The sequence below is a fragment of the Somniosus microcephalus genome, chromosome 22 (assembly GCF_052327205.1).
Source record: "Somniosus microcephalus isolate GS21.2 chromosome 22, FLI_Smic_1.0, whole genome shotgun sequence".
Taxonomy (NCBI): domain Eukaryota; kingdom Metazoa; phylum Chordata; class Chondrichthyes; order Squaliformes; family Somniosidae; genus Somniosus; species Somniosus microcephalus.
The window spans coordinates 47290707-47315289 of record NC_141008.1 but is presented as its reverse complement, the minus strand read 5'-3'; the positions used below and the strand labels follow the sequence as shown (position 1 = coordinate 47315289).

General features: G+C 49.3%; 1 protein-coding gene across 2 annotated transcripts in view; it reads left to right on the top strand.

The window, feature by feature from the left end:
* The first annotated feature begins 1954 nt into the window (after positions 1-1954).
* The window catches only part of ncbp3 (nuclear cap binding subunit 3), a 39250-nt gene continuing 16621 nt past the window's right edge, over positions 1955-24583 (top strand). For both annotated transcript variants that reach the window (XM_085964624.1, XM_085964623.1), the window contains exons 1-7: positions 1955-2200; positions 10858-10923; positions 12282-12387; positions 17150-17275; positions 18298-18426; positions 19988-20214; positions 23682-23790. In XM_085964624.1, coding sequence (XP_085820750.1) covers positions 1955-2200; positions 10858-10923; positions 12282-12387; positions 17150-17275; positions 18298-18426; positions 19988-20214; positions 23682-23790 — 1009 coding nt within the window. The remainder of the gene's footprint in view (positions 2201-10857; positions 10924-12281; positions 12388-17149; positions 17276-18297; positions 18427-19987; positions 20215-23681; positions 23791-24583) is intronic.

The window sequence follows — 24583 nt, the reverse complement described above, 5'->3', positions numbered from 1 at the left end:
TCCAACAAATCTGTGACGGCGAGGATATGGGGTCGGAAGCCCAGCTCAGTGTAGAGTAGGACGCCGCTACTGTTACCGGTCTGGTTATTGGCCTGAGACAGTGGCCGGGGGCCTCTGCAATGATGATAGTGTCTCTGAAAGAAATGGGGATTTTTTTTTTTTACACATACACGAGATTTCCCAAGCCTGGATTTCTGTTGTTCCTCTCCTGAAGGCACTGACTCTCGGCGGGGAGCGGGTTCCGCGGGTGCTGGCTGCCCTCCCGTACCTCAGTCATGTGGCCCTTTGTTTGTGAACTTGGTGAGTGTTGGCAGGGCATCTGAACCAGGGGTGCATCACAGCAGAGTCCAATTATGTCCTGCCCTGACAACGATACAGATGCATTTTCCAGAGATTCGGAATGGGAACCCAGGCTGATTTCACTCCTTAATCCAGAGGTATCATCGAGGCCAATGGCAGCCCGAGGCACTGCGCCAGCTGAGACACAACTTGTATTTATACAGCGCTTTTAATGTAGTAAAACGTCCCAAAGTACTTCACAGGAGCGATTATCAAACAAAATTTGACACCGAGCCACATAAGGTGATATTAGGGCAGGTGACCAAAAGCTTGGTGAAAGAGCTAAGTTTTAAGGAGCTTCTTAAAGGAGAAGAGAGAGGCGGAGAGGTTTAGGGAGGGAATTCCAGAGCTCAGGGTCCAGGCAGCTGAAGGCACGGTGGAGTGATTAAAATCGGGGCTGTTCAAGAGGCCAGAATTAGAGGAGTGCAGAGATCTCGGGGGGGGGGGGGGGGTGGTGTAGGGCTGGAGGGGCGAGGTCATGGAAGGATTTGAAAACAAGGATGAGAATTTTAAAATCGAGATGTTGCTGGACCGGGAGCCAATGTAGGTCAGCGAGCACAGGGGGTGATGGGTGAACGGCACTTGGTGAGAGTTAGGACACGGGCAGCAGAGTTTTGGATGAGCTGAAGCTGACGTGATGCCTGATTGAGTGCAGCTCCAACAACACTCAACAAGCTCGACACCATCCAAGACAAAGCAGCCCGCTTGATTGGCACCCCATCCACCACCTTAAACATTCACTCCCTCCACCACCGGCGTACCGTGGCTGCAGTGTGTACCATCTACAAGATGCACTGCAGCAACTCGCCAAGGCTTCTTCGGCAGCACCTCCCAAACCCGCGACCTCTTCCACCTAGAAGGACAAGGGCAGCAGGCGCATGGGAACACCACCACCTCCAAGTTCCCCTCCAAGTCACACACACCATCCTGACTTGGAAATATATCGCCGATCCTTCATCGTCGCTGAGTCAAAATCCTGGCACTCCCTCCCTAACAGCACTGTGGGAACACCTTCACCACACGGACTGCAGTGGTTCAAGAAGGCGGCTCACCACCACCTTCTCGAGAGCAACTAGGGATGGGCAATAAATGCCGGCCTTGCCAGTGACACCCACTTCCCATAAACGAATATAAAAAAGTTTATGGAGGGTGGAAGCTGGGAGCGTATTGGAATAGTGACGGAGAGGATAAAACATAGAAGATAGGAGCAGGAGGAGCCTGCTCCGCCATTCAATGAGATCATAGCTGATCGTCCAAATTCAGTACCCTGTCCCTGCTTTCTCCCCATATCCCTTGATCCCTTTAGCCTTAAGAAGTATATCTAACTCCTTCTTGAATATATTTAATGAATTGGCCTCCACTGCCTTCTGTGGTAGAGAATTCCACAGGTTCACCACTCTCTGGGTGAAGAAATTCCGCCTCATCTCTGTCCTAGGGGTCGGAAGCTGAGCTGAGGGTGAAAATGGGAATGGAAGGGGATTCAGTCTGGGATTTTCTTGCTGTGAGGGGCTTCAGTTACTCTCTGGGCCGCCAGGTGGCGCCTGCGCCTTCTCAGTTGAAGCCGGTTGAGCCGCGTTTTCTCTTCTTGGCCGCATTTCGCGCTCGTTGGCTTTGGATGGTCCTCTGGCGCGGCCGCTCTTGTCTCTCTGGCCGCTCCTTGGTTGCGATGGCGGCGGTGCGGGGCCTGCGGCTGAGCGCCGAGCCTGAGCTTGAGGCCGAGGCCGGGGCCGGGGTGCCCGGCTCAGCCTCCGAGTCGGAGCGGGAGCGGGAGGAGGAGCCGATGGAGGTGGAAGAGGGCGAGATCGAGCCTGAGAAACTCCCCTCCGTGTCGGTGCAGCGGTCGCTCAGGGGCCTGATCCCGGTGAGGAGGCGGCGGGCGAGCCCGAGGCGGGGGAGCCAGGTCCAGGCCTGAGGCCCAGCGGGAGCGGCGGATCCCCGGGCCTCGGGCTCCAGGCGGCGAAAGGAGGGCGTGCGGTGCCGCACCCCATGGTTGAATGGCCCAATGTCAGAAGGGCTGTACTGAGGGAGCGCCGCACTGTCGGAGGGGCAGTACTGAGGGAGTGCAGTACTGAGGGAACGCCGCACTGTCGGAGGGGCAGTACTGAGGGAGCGCCGCACTGTCGGAGGGGCAGTACTGAGGGAGCGCCGCACTGTCGGAGGGGCAGTACTGAGGGAGCGCCGCACTGTCGGAGGGGCAGTACTGAGGGAGCGCCGCACTGTCGGAGGGGCAGTACTGAGGGAGCGCCGCACTGTCGGAGGGGCAGTACTGAGGGAGCGCCGCACTGTCGGAGGGGCAGTACTGAGGGAGCGCCGCACTGTCGGAGGGGCAGTACTGAGGGAGCTGTCGGATATGTCGTGTTTCAGATGAGACGTTAAACCGAAGCCCCGTCTGCGCTCTCGTGGATGTAAAAGATCCTATAGTACTATTTCAAAGAAGAGCAGGGGAGTTTTCACTGGTGTCCTGGCCAATATTTATCCCTCAATCAACATCACTAAAACAGATTATCTGGTCATTATCACATTGCTGTATGTGGGATCTTGCTGTGTGTAAATTGGTTGCCGCATTTCCCGCATTACAACAGTGACTACACTTCAAAAAGTACTTAATTGGCTGTAAAGTGCTTTGGGACGTCCTGAGGTCACTTATAGAAACGGCTGACTTCACTCTGTCCTGCACTTTTATTTACATCTTAAAGAAATTTTTTGCAGTGTTTGTTTAGTGACCGGGGTAATGAGGAGCTGAGGGAGAATGAGCAGAGATAAAATTGGAAAATCTAAAAAGTGCGAAGACGAGCTAATGTTTGGGGCGGAGCAGACCGAGTGTTATCCCGCTCACCTGTTGTGCTCTTCCAGCATTTTGGGTCACAGTATCGGAGTAATTTGAGACATGACGTGCGGTGAGCGTAGCGTGCTCAGGAGGAGCAGGTGACTGTGGACCTCTGGTTTCCAAAGCTCTCCACCACTGGGGGTTTTCCTTACCTCATGTCTGGGTCTGTTGTAGACTCACTGATGGAGATTGATCGCTGTGATTGGTTAATAATTCCATGCAGTATAATGTGGATAAATGCGAGGTTATCCACTTTGGTGGCAAAAACAGGAAGGCAGATTATTATCTGAACGGCAATAGATTGGGAGAAGGGGAAGTGCAACGAGACCTGGGTGTCCTTGTGCACCAGTCGCTGAAGGTAAGCATGCAGGTGCAGCAGGCGGTTAAGAAGGCAAATGGTATGTTGGCCTTCGTAGCGAGAGGATTCGAGTACAGGAACATGGATGTCTTGCTGCAGTTGTACAGGGCCTTGGTGAGACCACACCTTGAGTATATTGTGTGCAGTTTTGGTCGCCTTATCTGAGGAAGGATGTTCTTGCCATGGAGGGAGTGCAGCGAAGATTCACCAGACTGATACCTGGGATGGCAGGAATGACGTATGAGGAGAGATTGAGTCGATTGGGCTTATACTCGCTGGAGTTTAGAAGAATGAGAGGGGATCTCATTGAAACTTATAAAATTCTAACAGGACTAGACAGACTAGATGCAGGAAGGATGTTCCCGATGGTCGGGGAGTCCAGAACCAGGGGTCACAGTCTAAGGATAAGGGGTAAGCCATTTAGGACAGCGATGAGGAATTTCTTCACCCAGAGAGTGGTGAACTTGTGGAATTCTCTACCACAGAAGGCAGTGGAGGCTAATTCATTAAATATATTCAAGAAGGAGTTGGATATATTTCTTAAGGCTAAAGGGATCAAGGGATATGGGGAGAAAGCAGGGACAGGGTACTGAATTTGGATGATCAGCCATGATCTCATTGAATGGCGGAACAGACTCGAGGGGCCGAATGGCCTACTCCTGCTCCTATCTTCTATGTTTCTATGTATCATTGGTTCATGCGACTACCGGGGTTGGAGAAGGCGAACTAGATGGGCCTGGGTCTGTTTCGTCCAACAATTCCTATGTTAAATAACAACAGAAAACACTGGGAAAACTCAGCAGGCCAGGGCAGCATCGGCAGAGAGAGAAACAGAGTCGACGTTTCAGGTCAAAGACCTTTCGTTAGGACTGCGTTCCCAGTTCTGACGAAAGGTCATCGACCTGAAACGTCGACTCTGTTTCTCTCTCCGCCGATGCTGCCCTGGCCTGCTGAGTTTTTCCAGCGTTTTCTGTTGTTATTGCGGATTTCCAGCATCCACAGTATTTTGCTATCGTTCCTATGTTAATCCTTCTTGTACCTGTGCACTAGCTTTTGGTGATCTGTGTACCTAAACTCCCAAATCCCTTTGCTCCGCCACAGCTTCTCATCTCTCCCCATTAAGAATATAAGGAATGGGAAACCGGGATGGTAAAACATGGACCAGATGGCCCTTGGTGTTTTTGCATCCAGCAAATCTCCTGTTCCTATTTTTGGTTTTCTTGTATTTTTGTGTGAGCACATCTCAGTTTCCTCCCTCTTCATGACTGACTTAAACCACACAAACTGGCACACAAGATACCGGAAGCGCCATATACTGTAACTAGGTCGAGTCAGACAATTTTGAGCAATTTTCCATGGAAGTGTGATTAGAAGCTGTGGTCGAAAAGTCCTGGCACAGCCATGGTGGGCCGAATGGCCTCCCTCTGCTGTAATTCTTATGGCCACACTAGGATCTCCATTGCAAACAAAAACTCTTATTTTTAAAAAGATTGTCTGGCGGTGAGTTGTTTAAGTGTTTGCAGTTACGAGGCAGGTTCTCTCATAGCGTTGTCATTATGGAGTAATGTCACACAGGACCAGGAGGAGGCCATTCAGCCCCTCCAGCCTGTTCCGCCATTCAATTAGATCATGGCCGATCTGTATCTTAACTCCATCTACCCGCCTTTGCTCCATATCCCTTGATACCCTTACCCAACAAAAATCTATCGATCTCAGTCTTAAATTTCAATTGACCCACTAACATCCATCCACAGCCTTCTGGGGGAAGAGAGTTCCAGATTTCCACTACCCTTTGTGTTTCCTGATTTCACTCCAAAATGACCTGGCTCTAATTTTAAGATTGTGACCCCTTGTTCCGGATTCCCCCACCTGAGGAAATAGTTTCTCTTGAGATGTAACATGTTCATGAGGTCTGCTAACCGTTTGCATTGGATTGGAATCCAATATCACTCACTGATCCGGACATTGGCCATCTGTCTGTACAAGCCTCGTCTCTACTGTCTGTGTCCTTGTGTGTGACCCTGTTACAAAGAGTGGTACAGCCAGTGGTGTATTACAAGGCAGTGGCACGGCTCAGGGTGGGGGTGACAGCAGCACTTGAAACACGCTGCACTGGGGTCCACCTCTAGGCTCCCACAGCAGCTGCATATAATGTGCAGGCAACTTGCTGTCTCTCCACGTGCCTTCACTGTGCTCGCAGCTAACACTGCAGCTCTCCTGGCTCAGGCGGAGGGACGTTATTGAACAATGTCATCCACCCTCTGTAAACTTAAGCTCATCTAAAACTCTGCTGCCCGTGTCCTAACTCGCACTGAGTCCCGCTCACCCATCACTCCTGTGCTCGCTGACCTACATTGGCACCCTGTCTGGCAACGCCTCAAATTTAAAATTCAGATCCTTTACTTTAAATCCCTCCATGACCTTGCCCCTCCCTATCTCTAGCCTCCAGCCCCACAACCCTCCGAGATCTCTGCGTTCTTCCAATTCTGCTCTCCTGCCCATCCCCGATTCCCATCGCTCCACCATTGGCGGCCGTGCCTTCAGCTGCCTGGGCCGTAAGCTCTGGAATTCCCTCCCTAAACCTCTCCGCCTCGCTACCTCTTTCCTCCTTTAAGACGCTCCTTAAAACCTCCCTCTTTGACCAAGCGGTCCCAATATCTCTTGTGTGGCTCGGTGTCAAACCTTTGTTCCTGTGAAGCACCTTGGGATGTTTTACGACATTAAAGGCGCGATATAAATGCAAGTTGTTGTTATTCACACAGGCTAACGATGTTGCAACGTGTACTGGGGGTCCACAGGACCCAGCTCCGCTCTTGCCCTGCCTCCACTCACAGCAAACTCACGGGGCACTGCGAGACAAACGGGCTGCAAGGTGAAAAATAGAACGGCTTGTATTTATATAATAGAGCATTTCTGCAGCACCTTCCACCACCTCAGGCCGTCCCAAAGTGCTTTACAGCCAATGAAGTAAGTGTAGTCACTGTTGTAATGTGGGCAGACTGTTGTAATGTGGGCAGACTGTTGTAATGTGGGCAGACTGTTGTAATGTGGGCAGACTGTTGTAATATAACACATTATGAAATTGTCTCAAAGCACTTAATACCACAAATTACTTACAAATACTCTGCTTAGTAAGTGGACAAGCACAGTAGAAATGTCCCACAGACAGAACGGAGAGGAATGAGTGGTTAATCTCCTGTTGATTGATTGAGAAATGTTGGCTCGGTCACTGAAAGCGCCCTGTACTACTACAAGGAGGTGCCACGGGATCTTTTACATCCACCGATGGACAGGGTTTAACGTCTCATCCAAGAGATGGCACCTCTGAGAGTGCAGCGCTCCCTCGGCACTACTCCGACAGTGCGGCGCTCCCTCAGTACCGCCCCTCCGACAGTGCGGCGCTCCCTCAGTACCGCCCCTCCGACAGTGCGGCGCTCCCTCAGTACCGCCCCTCCGACAGTGCGGCGCTCCCTCAGTACCGCCCCTCCGACAGTGCGGCGCTCCCTCAGTACCGCCCCTCCGACAGTGCGGCGCTCCCTCAGTACCGCCCCTCCGACAGTGCGGCGCTCCCTCAGTACCGCCCCTCCGACAGTGCGGCGCTCCCTCAGTACCGCCCCTCCGACAGTGCGGCGCTCCCTCAGTACCGCCCCTCCGACAGTGCGGCGCTCCCTCAGTACCGCCCCTCCGACAGTGCGGCGCTCCCTCAGTACCGCCCCTCCGACAGTGCGGCGCTCCCTCAGTACCGCCCCTCCGACAGTGCGGCGCTCCCTCAGTACCGCCCCTCCGACAGTGCGGCGCTCCCTCAGTACCGCCCCTCCGACAGTGCGGCGCTCCCTCAGTACCGCCCCTCCGACAGTGCGGCGCTCCCTCAGTACCGCCCCTCCGACAGTGCGGCGCTCCCTCAGTACCGCCCCTCCGACAGTGCGGCGCTCCCTCAGTACCGCCCCTCCGACAGTGCGGCGCTCCCTCAGTACTGCTCTGGAGTGTCGGCCTGGATTATGAGTGTGGGACATGAACCCATGACTTTTTGACTCTGGGTTGCGAGTGCTGACACTGGGCGAAGAGCTGGTGGGTGTGTTGGAAAGTGTGAAGGGCTGGATGGCTGATAAGTTAAGATTAAGCACCAACATGCTGCAGGGAAAGGTCAGCTCACCACTGGCGATCGGCTGTGTTTTGCTCTTTGTTACTGAATGTTTAGGGTTTGTGTTTCTCTGTTGCTCACCCCTACGCCTTGCTAAGTGGGTGGGATTGTCCGACACACACACTGCTCTTGGAGTCAGCCAATGGGCAGCTAACCCAGTGAGAAGGAGCCTCTGCAGTTGATGTATCTGAGGCTGAGAAAAGCAATCCGTTTCCCAATGATTAGCGGTGCAGCAGTGTGGATCCGTTACTCGATTAGGAACCCAGAGCGCGGAGTCTCAGTCAGAGTCCACACACACACCCTGAATTTCCTGTGGCCAAGGAGAGCGGCAGGCCCGAATTGATAGTCATACGGCACAGAAGGAGGCCATTCGGCCCATCGAGTCTGTGCCAGCTCATCGAGTCTGTGCCAGCTCTCTGTAGAGCAATCCAGTCAGTCTCATTCCACCCAGGGAGGGACCAGGAATTTGGGGTGGAGCCCAGTGATACCGGAATTCCAGCTGGTTTGTAGCGGTCCTTTAAATTCAGGTGGGGGGGGGGGGTGGTGGGGGCATGAATGGATCTTCACTACATCAAGCGGGTGAGGCTGGGAGAACTTTCATGGCCCGCGGTGCTTTCCATAAGCTTCATCGCACTCACGCAGCTAGGAGCTGCCCAAAGTCCTCCTGATGATATTAAGAGGCTCCAAACCTTTGCTAGGGCACAGTAATCGATTCCGGGAGCTGAGGGACTGGGGAACGCCAGTGGTAATTTATGTTACTGGGCCAGTAATCCAGAGAATGAAAGTTCAAATCCCACCGCGAGCAGTTTGAGAATTTGGAATTCGGTTTTTAATAATCTGGAAATAAAAAGCTGGGATCAGTAAAAGTGAGCACGAAGCTGTCGGATTGTTGTAAGAACCCAGCTGGTTCACTGACGTCCTTTAGGGAAGGAAATCTGCCCTCCTTACCCGGTCTGGGCCTATAGGTGACTCCAGTCCCACAGCAACGTGGTGACTCTTGACTGCCCTCTGGCCTATCAAGCCCCTCAGTTGTATCAAAACCACTACAAAGAATTTGTAACAAAGAGCGGTTTAAGAAGAAGGATGACCACCACCTTCTCAGGACAGCTAGGGATGAGCAATAACTGCCGACCGTACCGGCGACAAGAATGGACTAAAACTAGTCCCTGTTCAGGAGGCTCTCTTACAGGATGTTGCACTGAAGTATGCAACAGCACCATGCTACAGATGTGCAGCAGGCCCGTCAGCCTCTGAAACGAAACAAGACAAGACAGGCTAATGTTTATCGGGTAAACTCTTCCTCAGAAATGGAAATTGATGAGCAAGCCCTGTTATGAACAAAACTAGGAGGGGAGAGGAGGAACTCACTGCCGACGGAAGTGGTGGAAGCGGAGACACTCAATGTTTTCAAGGGGAGACTGGATAGGCACTTGAGGGAAATAAACTTGCAGGGCTACGGGGATAGAGCGGGGGAATGGGACTGACTGGATTGCACGGACTCGATAGGCCGAATAGCCTCCTTCTGTGCCGTTATGACTCTGACTCTATCCCAGCAGGACCATCCAAGGTGGCTCTGTGGGGAATGCGTCACGCAGTGTAGTACTGAGGCCGCAGGGTGCCCAGGTTTCAGCCCTGGTCTGTGTTTCATTAGCTCATCGCAGCCAGGATAGTGGGTATCGGGATTGATCTCGGCAGCCCAGGCCTGTCAGGCAGGGTCCGTGTTGATAATCACTGTGTGTCAACCCCTGCTGGAAATCCGGGGCTTAAAGTGTTAAATTATGAGGACAGGTTGCCTGAACTTGGCTTGTATTCCCAAGTTTAGACGGTCGAGGGATGATTTGATCAAGGATTCGATACGGTCGAGATAGAGAAACTCTTTCCTCTGGTGGGGGAGTCCGGAACAAGGGGGCGTGACCTTAAAATGAGAGCCAGGCCGTTCAGGGGGAAAATCAGGAAGCGCTTCTTCACACACGGGGGAGTGGAAATCTGGAATTCTCACCCCAAAAAGCTGTGGATGCTGGGGGTCAATTGGAGCTTTGAAGACTGAGATCGATCGAATTTTGTTGGGTCTGGGTATTGAAGGATACGGAGCAAAGGAGCAATGGAGTTGAGGTAAAGATCAGCCATGATCGAATTGAATGGCGGAACAGGTTCAAGGGGCTGAATGGTCTCCTCCTGTTCCTTTGATGCTTGAGTGTTGGTTGAGGAGAAGTCAGGGCTCGTGCAATGATTGCCCCACAGTCGAATAATCTGCTGGCACTCATTGTCGGGTCACATCTAAAGAATGGCAATGAGGATGAGAATGGCCGATGCCCTTGGAACTGTACCCCAGTGAGAGTCAGCACCTTCAGGAACTGTGCCCCAGTGAGAGTCAGCACCTTCAGGAACTGTACCCCAGTGAGAGTCAGCACCTTCAGGAACTGTACCCCAGTGAGAGTCAGCACCTTCAGGAACTGTACCCCAGTGAGAGTCAGCACCTTCAGGAACTGTACCCCAGTGAGAGTCAGCACCTTCAGGAACTGTACCCCAGTGAGAGTCAGCACCTTCAGGAACTGTGCCCCAGTGAGAGTCAGCACCTTCAGGAACTGTACCCCAGTGAGAGTCAGCACCTTCAGGAACTGTGCCCCAGTGAGAGTCAGCACCTTCAGGAACTGTGCCCCAGTGAGAGTCAGCACCTTCAGGAACTGTACCCCAGTGAGAGTCAGCACCTTCAGGAACTGTACCCCAGTGAGAGCACCTTCAGGAACTGTGCCCCAGTGAGAGCACCTTCAGGAACTGTACCCCAGTGAGAGTCAGCACCTTCAGGAACTGTACCCCAGTGAGAGTCAGCACCTTCAGGAACTGTACCCCAGTGAGAGTCAGCACCTTCAGGAACTGTACCCCAGTGAGAGTCAGCACCTTCAGGAACTGTACCCCAGTGAGAGTCAGCACCTTCAGGCACTGTACCCCAGTGAGAGTCGGCACCTTCAGGAACTGTACCCCTGTGAGAGTCAGCACCTTCAGGAACTGTACCCCTGTGAGAGTCAGCACCTACAGGAGAGGAACAAATGGGTTCTGAGCTGAAGTCTAGACATTGAATCTGGTGTATTGGGACTCTGCCAGTTTTTGGTAATATGGGATTTCAAGAGCCTTGGTTGATCATCAACGTGTAGTGACTTAATCATTTTTTCCCTTTGATTTCCTTTCACACAGGACACAAGCAGGCGTTATGAGAACAAGGCTGGGACTTTCATCACTGGCATTGATGTCACCTCAAAGGTACGAACCCATTCCATCTCTCTCCAGTTTTGGGATGTGATTTAACAATCTGGCAGGGGAATATTTATTATGAATGAATGATGGAATGGTTTCTAGCCGTGGGCCCCAGGGTGTTAGTGATTAAGTCCCTTCAAGATACTGGTTCACTCCGTGTGGTACTTCCTCTCTCGGGGGACGCTGCTGGAGGAGAGGGACCGCCCATGCACTCTGATCATTCTGTCTAGGCGAGAGGCCCACCTGTGAAGAGGTTTGCGCTGTGTGGCTTGCTATGATGGGATGGCTGAAATCGGCAACCTGTTGTACAGGTGGAGTTGCCCTGCTCTTAGAAAGCGACCGAACCTGCAGCCTGAACTCTGTGATGCAGCAAGCAATTCTTCAGTAAACTTGTGGAATGGGCATGTAATTGGCAAATGAACTTCAATATAGACATGTGTGAGGTGGCGCATTTTGGTAGGAAGAATAAGGAGGCCAGATACGGCTTGGAAAAGTCTAAATGTGGTAGAGGAGCAGAGTGATCTGGGGGTACAGATTCACAAATCATTAAAGTAGCAACGCAGGTTAATAAGGCAATAACTGGGGTTCTTTTCTCGAGGGATAGAATTGAAAAGCAGGGAAGTTATATTAAACTTGTATCGAACCTTGGTTAGACCACACTTTGAGCACTGTGAACAGTTCTGGTCTCGGTATTATAAAAAGGATATCGAGGCACTGGGGAAGGTGCAAAACAGATTCACAAGGATAATACCAGAACTGAGAGGTTATAACTATTAGGAAAGATTGAACAGGCTGGGGCTCTTTGCTCTAGAAAAGAGAAGGCTGAGGGGTGACCTTAAGATTATGAAAGGGTTCGATAGGGTAGACGTAGAGAAGATGTTTCCACTTGTGGGGGAGACCAGAACTAGGGGCCATAAATATAAGAGAGTCACTAATAAATCCAGTAGGGAATTCGGGAGAAACTTCTTTACCCAGAGAGTGGTGAGAATGTGGAACTCGCTACCACAGGGAGTGGTTGAGGCGAATAGTAGGGATGCATTGAAGGGGAAGCTGGATAAACACATGAGGGAGAAAGGAACAGTTGATAGGGTGGGATGAAGTAAATAGAATGGGAAGAAGCTTGTGTGGAGCATAAGCACCGGCGGAATGGCCTGTTTCTGTGCTGTAGCATCTATGTAAAACCAAGCACGGCACTGAACACTGGCACTCCACAAAACACAGGGAAACGAGTACATTGATCGCGCTTGGTTCTGATTCTCTGGAAATCAGTGCAGGGTGGGGCAGGGCAGGGGGACAGACATCATACTTGTGAGCTGCTCTCTTTCCCCCCACCTCAGCGTTTATTAATTTATTTGATTCCACAGGAAGCGGTGGAGAGGAAGGAACAGCGAGCGAGGAGATTTCACTTCCGGGCAGAGGTGAACGTCACTCAGCGGAAGGTGGTGCTAGACAAGGAGATCCTGAAGGAAGGTGACAATTTGCTTTTGTTTCGTTCCTGTAGACTGAAAAACTGAAGGTTGTGTTTGGCAGTTTTATAAAATAGGTTTTCTTCCCTGTCCTTTGTTGGAGTATTGGGCACGGTGCGGAGTGCCACACTTGGTCTAACTAGTAAGAGTCACCCAGACTCTGCAGTCTCAGTAGTGCACCGATATAACATCATCTATAGGCCTATATAATCAGATTTATGTATGTTATTTATTAAAAGGTCTTGCATCTGAGTGCACATCATTTTGTGCAGCACTTAGTTTTTTTGTCGAATTTTTACTCCCACTGTCACGCTTTGTTGAATGGCTCGAAGTAAAACCGCAGCAAATTAGAGCTGGGGAGCGTGTGAATCCAAAGCCTAGAAAACTGCCAATGAGAAACTAGTAAGGACTTATGGAAACACCAATCCTGAATTGACAAGGAAGCAGAGCTTGCCAAGTAAAAGAAAAAGACAAAGAAGGTGAAACAATTGAATTACACAAAACGCCTTTTGAGGGAAAAAATTGGACGCCATTTTGTTTCTCAGTAACTGAAATTTCTAATGTCTAAAATAAGGTTTTAATCAAAATAAAATCATAAATTATATATTTCAGAATAGCATGGTTAAATTTACCCTCTAGGAACATAGGAATAGGAGGAGGCCATTCAGCCCCTTGAGCCTGTTCCACTTGTCAATGAGATCATGGCTGATCTGTGCCCTAACTGCATATACCCGTCTTTGGCCCATATCCCTTAATACCTTTGGTTAACAAAAAGCTATCAATCTCCGATTTAAAATTAACAATTGATCTAGCATCAGTTGCCATTTGCGGAAGAGAGTTCCTAACGTCTACCACCCTTTGTGTGTAGAAGTGTTTCCTAATTTCATTCCTGAAAGGTCTGGCTCTAATTTTTAGACTATGCCCCCTAGTCCTAGAGTCCCCAACCAGCGGAAATTGTTTCTCTCTATCTACCCTATCTGTCCCCATTAATAGCTTGAAAACTTTGATCAGATCACCCCTTAACCTTCTAAATTCTAGGGAATACAACCTTAATTTGTGTAATCTCTCCTTGTAACTTAACCCTTGAAGTCCAGGTGTCATTCTGGTAAACCTATGCTGCACTCCCTCCAAGGCTAATATATCCTTCCTAAGGTGTGGTGCCCAGAACTGCTCACAGTGCTCCAGGTGTGGTCTAACCAGGGTTTTGTATAGCTGCTGCATAACTTCTACCCCCTTGTATTCTAGTCCTCGAGATATAAAGGCCAGCATTCCATTAGCCTCTTTGATTATTTTCTGGACCTGTTCATGATATTTTAATGATCTATATACGTGGACCCCCAAGTCTCTTTGGACCTCCACTGTTTTTAGCTTTTCACCATTTAGAAAGTACCTTGTTCTATCCTTTTTAGGTCCAAAGTGGATGACCTCACATTTGTTTACATTGAAATCCATTTGCCACAGTTTTGCCCATTCACTTAATCTGTTGATATCCCTTTGTAATTTTATGCTTCTATCTACACTGCCTACAATGCCGCCTATCTTTGTGTCATTGGTAAATTTGGATATATGACTTTCTATGCCATCATCTAAGTCGTTAATAAATACTGTGAATAGTTGAGGCCCAACACAGATCCCTGTGGGACATCACTAGTCGCCTCCTACTAATTTGAGTACCTGCCCATTATCCCTACTCTCTGTCTCCTGCCGCTCAGCCAATTTCCTAACCAGTTCAATAATTTGCCCTCAATTCCATGGGCTTCTACCTTCGTTAACAGTCTCTTATGTGGGACTTTATCAAATGACTCTGGAAGTCCATATAAATAACATCCATAGACATTCCCCTGTCCACTACTTTAGTCACCTCTTCAAATAAGTCAGTCAAGTTTGTCAGGCATGACCTACCTTTCCCAAATCCATGCTGGCTGTCTCTGATCAACTGAAAATTTTTGAGTTGTTCAGTCACCCTATCCTTAATTATAGACTCCAGCATGTTCCTGACAACAGATGTTTGGCTAACTGGTCTATAATTCCCTAGTTTGTCCCACTCAACATTCTAAAAAAGCAGAGTGACATGCGCAATTTTCCAATCTAAAAGGACGGTTCCTGAATCGAGAGAACTTTGGAAGATTATAGTTCGGGCACCTGCAATGTGCTCACCTACTTCCTTTAAAACCCTGGGATGGAAACCATCTGGTCCTGGGGATTTGTCATTCTTTAGTGCCATTATTTTCTACATTATTGTTATTTTAACTACGTTAATTTTATTGAGTCCCTGTCCCTGATTCAATATTAGTTTCCTTGAAATGTCCGGCATGCTATCCTCTTCCTCTACTGTAAATACTGACGCAAAGTAATTATTCAACATGTTCGCCATTTCATATCGCCACTTTCAGTTTTTAAGGGGCCCACATTGCTCCTGACCACCCTCTTTTTCCTAATATAATTGTAAAAAAAATTTGTATTGATTTTGATATCCCTTGCAAGTTTATTTTCATACTCCTCTCAATTGTCATTAAAGTTTTTACTTGAAGCCTGAGCTTGGACTTGAATAGTTTTGCCCTGAACGGTGACTCTGTCGGGCTGGGCTTGTGCAACGTCCTCGGTTTCCGAGGATGAACCAGGAGTATGTGGTCAGCCGACTGCTGGAAATTCTCTCTTCAGTTTCCAGCAATATTGGCTTGGGTGGTTTTTCAAAATGGTTTGAAGTAAAGCTGTGGGGCAAATTTCGAAAGCTTTTCAACTTGCGTGTATAACAATTTGAGGTTTTAAATATGTAAAGAGACGCTGTCTGTATGTGAGGGAGTGATCCACTTCAAATGTGGCAGACAGTACTTATTACACACTAGTAGCTTTTTATGTTCCAATTATAAAAAGTCTTATTTTTATCTGCTAAAGTCAAGTTATGTCTAGCATAATTTCAGTTTGCATACTTTTGAAAATGATTTGAATACTAACTGGGTGGTGAGTTTGTGTAGATTTTCAAGTAAACCTGTTATTAAAAAAAAAAAAAAAATAATAATTAAAAAAATTAATAGCTTTTATTTAAATCAGAGACAATGTTCCCGTTAATTTTTTTTTGGGTGCGCGGCCCATTCAAAATACCGCGTATGCACAGTTTTTCCTATTTAAAAGCAGCTTAAAGGAAACGTTGATCAGAAAGTATGTTAAGCAGAGAGAGACAATGAGAAAGAAACAGGAAGAGAACAAACGGTGTCTTCCGCCTAGTTTGAATTATTTTTTTTCTTTTCCCAAAATTAAAAACAGATGAATTGCATTTTGAAAGCTCTGGTTACCATATCCTATGTTTTGGTAGTTAGAAAGTGTAAATATTCTAATTAGTGCCAGCAGTGAGACAAAGACGGAGATGGTCAGCGAGAGTCACGTGTCCAGGAATCAGTCAGAAAACACAGAGATCTCTTAGAAACTTGTGAACCATCAGTGAACCGCACCCCATATTCCCCTCCCCAGTTCTGTCATACCCCAGGTTCCCCCGGCCACAGTAGTGCCAAACATGCCTCCATTTTGCCAAACTGCAGCACCCTCACCCTGCTTCTGGCAAATTCCCCACCTGTGCCAGCACAGTCCAGGACCACACCCATTGCAGCTATCGGCGCTTTATCAAAGCAAGTTGTTGTTGCTGCTGTTAGCCCAGGTACCTCCCTCTAACTGCTACCTCTAGCAGTGTATCCTTAGCTTTGAAAATGAGATGAAATAAGAATTAAATACATAAGTAAACGATATATAAAATAACGGCTTCACAGAATTGTATATAGAAATCAGTGAGCAATATAAAAACTTCGTGTACGTGTTCATTTTCTAGACGGTGCCTTTCAGATATCTGTCACATTTCAGATGTCACAAGTTATCTAATTCTTTCTTTAAACAGAGGCTGAGGTCATTCAGCAATCACTTGTTTAATTATTTACAGAGGGTCCCTGGATATTTATTCAAATTGTATCATCATGTCAGCGTACTGAGCTGGGTCTTTGAGGTTCATTTAGTCCAATCTGTACAGTATCCTTGCATTATCCTATACCATGAGGCCTGTGTACTGAAATTTCAGACTATCAGTGTTTACATTGAGCCAGTTTAAAAAAATGTCTTCAACTATCCTTGTGTTCAAATCACTCCATGGCATCGCCCCTCCCTATCCCTGTAACCACCGACAACCCTGCAACCAATGTTCTCTTTAAGCTGCGCAGCCGCGCAGTGCTCCGGGGGTCCCACGCAGCCGCGCAGTGCTCCGGGGGGGTCCCGCGCAGCGCTCCAGGGGGTCGCCGCGCAGCACTCCAGGGTTCCCACGTAGCCGCGCAGCGCTCTGGGGGTCCCACGCAGCCGGTGAACTGGTTTTTAAATTGAAAAAAACGAGCCTGTGCGGACCTTTGAAGAAAAATTAGAGGGAACATTGCCTCAACCATCCGAGATCTCTGCGCTCCTCCAATTCTGGCCTCTTGCGCATCCCCAATTTCCATGGCTCCACCATTGGTGGCCGTGCCTTCAGCTGCCTGGGCCCCAAGCTCTGGAATTCCCTCCCTAAACCTCCCCGCATCTCGATGCTCCTTAAATCCGACCTCTTCGACCAAACTTTTCGTCACCAGCCCTCATATCTCCATATGTGGCTTGGTGTCAAATCTTGCCTGATTACACTCCTGTGAAGCACCTTGGGACACTTTACTACATTAAAGGCGCTATATAAATGCAAGTTGTTGTTGAATCTTGCGATGTCTGTTGGCTGTGGTTACCTGTTGCTGCTGTGTATTTTGCAGCAATCCCCAAGATTCGCCTGGAGGCGCTTCACGTGACCGGGGTCGATGAGATGAGCACCGAAGAGATCTTCACCTATTTTAAGGAGTACCCTCCGTCCAGCATCGAGTGGATCGATGATTCCTCCTGTGAGTGAGCTCTTGATTAATCGGCTGTGGAGACCGAGGTCTGATGTGCGAACTCAGCACGAAAATTCTTCCCTTGGTTTCACTTTATTTTTGTTTCGATTTCCACCTCCTGCCTCTTGATTTTCCTCTCCCCGTGAGTTGGTTCCCCATCTTGGTGTGTCAACGCTTTCCCATCCCACACGAGGATTCAGCCCCTGGTGACTTATTCAGTAAAACTGGGCACAGAGACTGGGGGTTACTCACCTCCTTCCTCCACAATGGGGCTGGAATGTGAAAGCACCTTAAAATTGAGCACATTGCTCAACAAAATGGTTCTCACCAAGCAACTGATTCACTCGGCTGGGCCTCCCTCGCCCAACTCTCACCCCGGCCCCATCTCTATCCGCTGCTCTTCTGAAGCATTAACGGATTTTTACAGTCGATTCGGGCCTCTAATCCAGGCTGACACTCCCAGTGCAGTACTGAGGGAGCGCCGCACTGTCAGAGGGGCAGTACTGAGGGAGCGCCGCACTGTCGGAGGGGCAGTACTGAGGGAGCGCTGCACTGTCGGAGGGGTCAGTACTGAGGGAGCGCTGCACTGTCTTTCAATGAGATATTAAACCGAGACCCCGTCTGCTCTCAGGAGAACGTAAAAGATTCCATGGCCACTATTCGAAGAAGAGCAGGGGAGTTCTCCTGGGGCCAATATTTATTTCTCAACCAACATCACTGAAACAGGTTACCTGGTCATTATCATATTGCTGTTTGTGGGATCTTGCTCTGTGCAAATTGTCGGCTGCGTTTCCTACATTACAGCAGAGACTACACTTCAAACGTACTTCATCGGCTGTAAAGCCCTTTGGGACGTCATGAGGTCGTGACAGGGGCTATAGAAATGCAAGTCTTTCCAGCGAGTCTGTGCTGATTAAACCCATGTGTTGGGAGGAGGGCTCGGGTGCAGGCGAGGAAGCCTCTGAAGTGCAGCTGTTACAATGATGTTTTGGTTTATTTCTGAATGGTCTCGTTCCTTGGCTGTTTCCTAGGTAACGTGGTGTGGCTGGATGACGTCACAGCCGCCCGCGCCATGATCAACCTCAGTGTCGGTGCGGACCTGAATGCCGGCGCGCGCACACAGGCTGCGGTCGAAGGCGAACTCAACTCCATAAAGCGAGGTAATCCCCTGAATGCTGCTGATTAAACAGTTGCCTAGCAACAGTCCCGGGAAACTGAGAACAGGCTGGTGAAGCTGAAGGACAGAGGTGGCTTTCTGCTACAGTGCAGATCACTTTCGGCATTACACCATTATTTTGCCTCCCGCTGTCCCTGGCTCCTGAAGTCTTTCCTGTAAAGATCCTGTCGTGTTTCACGGTCGATGCGCTGCAGATAACACCATGCCCTCCAGTAGAATTACGCAGTATTTACAGCGCACAGACAGGCCATTCGGCCCAACCACTCTATGCTGGTGTTTATGCTCCACACGAGCTGCCCCCTCCTATTCCTTTTTCTAAGTCTACCCTATTGAACCCCTGCATCATTTTAAAGACCTCTTGTCGGGTCACTTCTCAGTGTTCTCTGTTCTAGAGTAAAGAGCCCCAGCCCATTCAGTCTTTCCTCATCATTTGCTTTTTCTTTTGTAAAAATGTTTTCCTTCCAAATACTTGAAGAGAAAACATTTGCAGGGCTCTGGGGAAAGAGCAGGGGGAAGTGGGATTAATTAGATTGTTCTATCAGAGAGCCAGCACAGGCACGATGGGCCAAATGGCCTCCTTATGTGCTGTATTATTCTATGATTCCCCTTCCTCCTGAAAGACCGACTCTTGCTGCGCCACAGATTCACAGGGAGGGGGCGGGTGAGGTGACCATCCAGTACTTTGCCCCAAGTGTCCAATCTTCCCATGTGAGCCTAGAAAGTGAATTTCAGTGGGATATTTGACTGTGAAAGGCATCGCAACCAAGCCCTGTCCTTACCGTTCCCCCCTCCCTTCTCTCGGACCCTCCCCGGGGGCGCCGAGGTCAGTTGTCAGAGTGGAAATGCTGCCTCAGCTGCAGTCAATGAGTGCAGCACAGACCAGGAAGTGGAACCCTAGCCGTCCTGATTTTTGTGGCTTGCAGCTGCACCCAGGCACTGCGTTTCCCCACCGAGAGAGTTCTTTAATACATTTCTGTTGCGACTGTCCCTTCGCTTTTCCCCTGGGTATGTTTAATGCACTGGTGCCATTCTTGCGCCATTCTGCTTTGATAATGCGACACGTTTCTTGTGCGATGTGCCTAATTCATAGTCTGAACTTGCTCCCCTCAGTGACGGTACTTCGTCCAAGTGTTACGCAGTTCGAAATTCACTCTCTTGTAAATTTGATTGGCCTTGTTTTAATCCGCTTGGGCTGGAGCCAAACACTGAAGAGCGCCAGGACGGACTGCCAGGCCTACCCTGCCAGGATGGACTGCCAGGACGGACTGCCAGGACGACCCTGCCAGGACGGACTGCCAGGCCTACCCTGCCAGGACGGACTGCCAGGCCTACCCTGCCAGGACGGACTGCCAGGCCTACCCTGCCAGGACGGACTGCCAGGCCTACCCTGCCAGGACGGACTGCCAGGTGTTCTGCGCCTGTTTGACGTAACTCCGATCTGTACGCTCCACTTGGTCATATTTGGCAATATTGCAGATTGCCCTGAATGAATCCTGTACGCTTTTAACGCTTCTCCGCTGATGATTTGCAATGTTTCACTGCAGACGGCCCCAATGAGCATGACTCGGCTGAAAGGACCGACGATGATGATGATGACGACGATGATGATGATGATGACGACGACGACGATGATGATGACGACGACGATGACGAGGATGATGACGATGATGACGATGATGAGGAGGAGGAGGAAGAAGAGGGGGAGTTAGAGGAGAAGGAGTCCAGAGACTCTGAAGAAGTGGGATGCAAGCCAGCCACAGCAGACAGCGAGGTATGTCTGAGTGTTTGAGATTGGATTACCGCGGCACTGCAGTGACACTTACACCGGTGTAAAATGCATCACTTATTTTCAGATCCTATCTTGCACGTTTGTCCTGTCCTGGCTTTTAACAGTTGGCATCAGAAAGTTGCAGAGAGGAGCTTTCCCCACTGGCTCAGCCAGTTTCTCCTCGAATCGCTGATCCACGGAGATCGGGAAGGCCCAAGGTGTGCTCCCTGTCAGGGGCAGTTGGTAGGGGTGTCACAACTAGCCTCCGTGCTCCAGTTTAGGGAGGTTCATTAAGTGGGGGTTCTTCCCCCTCCTGATCTCCAGCCATTGACCTCTGCTGGGAAGGGCACGTGTTTGGACAACTTGTGAGGACAGGATTGAGCTTTGTGTGGTGCCCTTCACAGTCGAATAGCACACTTGGTTCCCATGCTCTAGGTTCATGCATGACTGTGGGGTGCCTGTAGACTTGTTAGAACAGTAACCCAATAAGGAACTGGTTCCCATGGAATCGTAGCCCAGAAAGGTCTCTTGTGCCCATGGAACCGTACCCCAACAAGGAGTTGGCACTTTCAGTAGAAGATGAGCGAAAATTGGTGAGACGGGTTAAATATTTACTCTCGTTGTGAATTTCACTTGTCCTGGAAAATGTTCTTTGAGTTGGTGTCTGCTGAGGTTCTGCCTCTGGTTCCGTGGGGTAAGTCGCTCCTGTTCGTGATCTAAACGACTTTATGGAAATGATCTCTCACTGCCCTATAGCAACTTGTGTGATAGCATGATCTAGTGATGTAACAGTAGCAGCCGTTTACGATCTGGACCAGATATACAGTAGATGTGTCTTTTAAATGTGGCTTACCTCAATCCCTCTGGAGGTGGCTGAGCGAACACTTGGTGAAGCAAGTCTTGATACGAATTGTTGCTTTATTATGCATCAGATGAACATACAGAACAACCATTAGGATCAGTTTCATTTATTTTAATCGATACAGCTGGTCTTCACATAATATAAAATAAAGAACATGCTACGTTCCCCCACATCAGTGGGTCGTCTTTAATTAATTGAGCCTGCCTCTGCCTCAGCAGTTTCTCTCTTACTAAAGCTTTCCCCAGTCTTTTATCTCTCGCTCCACAGGCAAAGACAACGGGTTTTCTAACACATTTGAATGTGGTTTTTGCGATAACCCAGATAAATTGCTTATTGTTTAGACTCTGGGGAAACAATTTCCAGTTAGGATATTAACTAGCTTCCATCTAGAAGCCGTTTTAAACCTTGTAGGAATACAATTTCCAAGAAAAAAAATTAAATGTAACTCATTTTCAAATCCTTTCTGTGGAATAAATGTGCCAATAGTTAAATGTAAAGGGGACTAGTACTACATAGAATTACAGAGGATTACACAGGCCATTCGGCCCAACCAGTCCATGCCGGCGTTTATGCTCCACTCGAGCCTCCTCCCATCTTTCATCATCTAACTCCATCAGCATAACCCTCTATTCCCTTCTCCCTCATATGCTTGTCCAGCCTCCCCTTAAATGTATCTATACTATTCGCCTCAACCACTCCCTGTGGTAGCGAGTTCCACATTCTCACCACTCTCTGGGTAAAGAAGTTTCTCCTGAATTCCCTATTGGATTTATTAGTGACGATCTTATATTGATGGGCCCTAGATTTGCTCTTCCCCACAAGTGGAAACACTCTTTGTTGTATTGCTCTTTGCTGCTGTCTCCTAGTCTATCCACATGCTTAATAGGGAGACTTATGAGAGGAACATAGAGACTGTACTTGGGGTTATCTCTGCTTCTTACTCCCTCAGCTCAGTCCTGTCACTGGTATCAATCACCCTCATCCACACTTCAAACACCTTCAGACTGAAGGTTTAAGCAGCGATGATACATTGACCTAGTAATGGGCGTCTAATTCGCTATCGCCTGCTTTGTGCTACCACCCAAGATCAGCTTCACCCTGTCTGTGTGCTGCAAATCTCAGGCCGCTGTGCCAATTGAGCACCCGCTCTGCGTACATCTCCTGTGCTACAATAGTACGTGACAGGCATGTGGCTTAATGCTGTCGACTGTTTCTCTTCCTGTCCCGTCGCCGGTGACACTGCCCCTCTCCCAGCCACACTCGAGTTCAGCCTGTTCTCAGCTGGGTGGGAATCTGCCCAGAACCGAACTGCTTCATCACAGTGGAAATCCCAACCTTGTGCAGCCTTACTTGGGGCCAGTGTGGCTCCGGGACCTTCCAGACTCCCATTCAGGACATTCATTCTTTCCCCGGTGATACCGGTTTTGTGCTTGCGATCTCACTCTCCTACCACCCCAACGTACTGTGCCTTAAAAATCTATATTCACAATAACATTCTCTTTGCTGTTATCCTCAGCAGTAAGTACTCTGCAGTTCTGGTGCTGTGCCCACGGGTTCTGATGATATAAAGTGGTCGGCTATTAAGATGTGGCGGTTATGCTACTGCGGTCTCCTGTTGTTTTCTCTGTCTTGTGTACAAGTGCAGTTGGAGTGTATTCTCTATGTAGACAGTGTTTCCAGGACAATGCTAGTGTCTCTCTCAATGTTTCTCTCATGTTTGTGTTGGGTCACTCGGCACACCCATACACTCCAGACCCTCCTCACACAGCATGCTCTCAAAGTCCCTGCCCTCTGCCTCTGTACCCACATCGGGATCCAACTCTCCAGAATTGCTGTCACTATACTCTCTGGAGTTTAGAAGAATGAGAGCTGATCTCATTGAAACGTACAAGATTCTGAGGGAGAGTGACAGGGTTGATGCTGAGAGGTTGTTTCCCCCGGCTGGAGCGTCTATAACTAGGGGCATAGTCTCAGGATTTAGGACTGAGATGAGAAATTTCTTCTCTGAGGGTTGTGAATCTTTGGAATTCTCTACCCCAGAGGGCTGTGGATGCTGAATCATTGACTATATTCAAGACTGAGGTCGATAGATTTTTGGACTCATGGGGAATCGAGGGATATGGGGATAGTGCAGGAAAGTGGAGTTGAGGTCAAAGATCAGCCATGATCTTACTGAATGGCGGAGCAGGCTCGAGGGGCCGTATGACCGACTCCTGCTCCTAATTCTTATGTTCTTCATAGAATCTCCTTCACCTGCGCCCCCCCACCCCCAGACACCAAACAGGCCTCTTGATCCCTCTCTCACATTCCCCCCTTCATGTCTACAACTTATAAACCACCTCACCATTGTTGGTCATTTCCCTTCATCCCTCTGAGATTTTCCTGTTCAGTACGGGTGTGGCAGTGGGAGAGCTGATGTTCCCCCGACCCCTCTCCTTCATCGCCGAGCTCCCCCAGTCATCATCCCCCACCCCGAGAGTCCTGTGAGAGCGATGGCATTGTGTGCTTCCAACCATACTTCAGGCCTCTCTCTCTTGCGATACAGCCTCGGCCATTACTGAGCAAAGATAACTGAGCCGTTAAGTCGTTTCTCTCTCTCTTTGGCTAGTTGGACACGCTGTCACAGGCCGAGCAAGCCTCCATCCTGCGAAACGAGCTGCGGCCAGCACTCCGGGCGCCTCGGGGAAACAAGCTGCAAGTGAGGTTCGCCACCAAAGGTGAGTGCAGTACGGTCCAGTCGCCCCCTCTCGCAGGGACATGGCTTGCTAACCCAGGGTGAAGATGGGCAGGCAGTCTCCCCAATCCTCTCCTCGTTTAGCGTGTGTATGATGGTGAGGAGCAGCAGCCCCGGCTGGTTTGCCTTTCCCTAGATTCTTCATGGTGAGACTGGGAGTTGTGGAGGACTAAAGGGATTAGGATGTCTGCGTACACATCACTCAAAGCTAATGGGTACAAAAAGTAATAAGAACATGGGAATTGCTAGACGATAAAAGACCCAGATCCATCTAGTTCACCTTTTACCACCCCGGTCGTCACATGATCCAACGATAATGGAATTATTGACCAATCACAGCGATCAATCTCTATCAGTGAGTCTACAACAGACCCAGACATGAGGTGAGGAAAACCCCCAGTGGTGGAGAGCTTTGGGAACCAGAGGTCCACAGACACCTGCTCCTACAAGGCTGCACACCAAGAGATGGAAAGTGGGATTAGGCTAGATAGCTCTTTTTTGGCTGGCACAGACCCAATGGGCCGAATGGCCTCCTTCTGTGCCATAAATTTCTCTGATTCCTCCTGAACACGCTACACTTCACATGTCATGTCTCAACATAAGAACAAAAGAAGCAGGAGTAGGCCATACGGCCACTCGAGGCCCCTCCACCATTCATGGCTGATCTGCTACCTCAACTCCACTTTCCCGCACTATTCCCATATCCCTTGATTCCCTTAATATTGATCAAGTTACTCATATACTGGATCCCAAAATGTTATTTTCTGAAATAAATC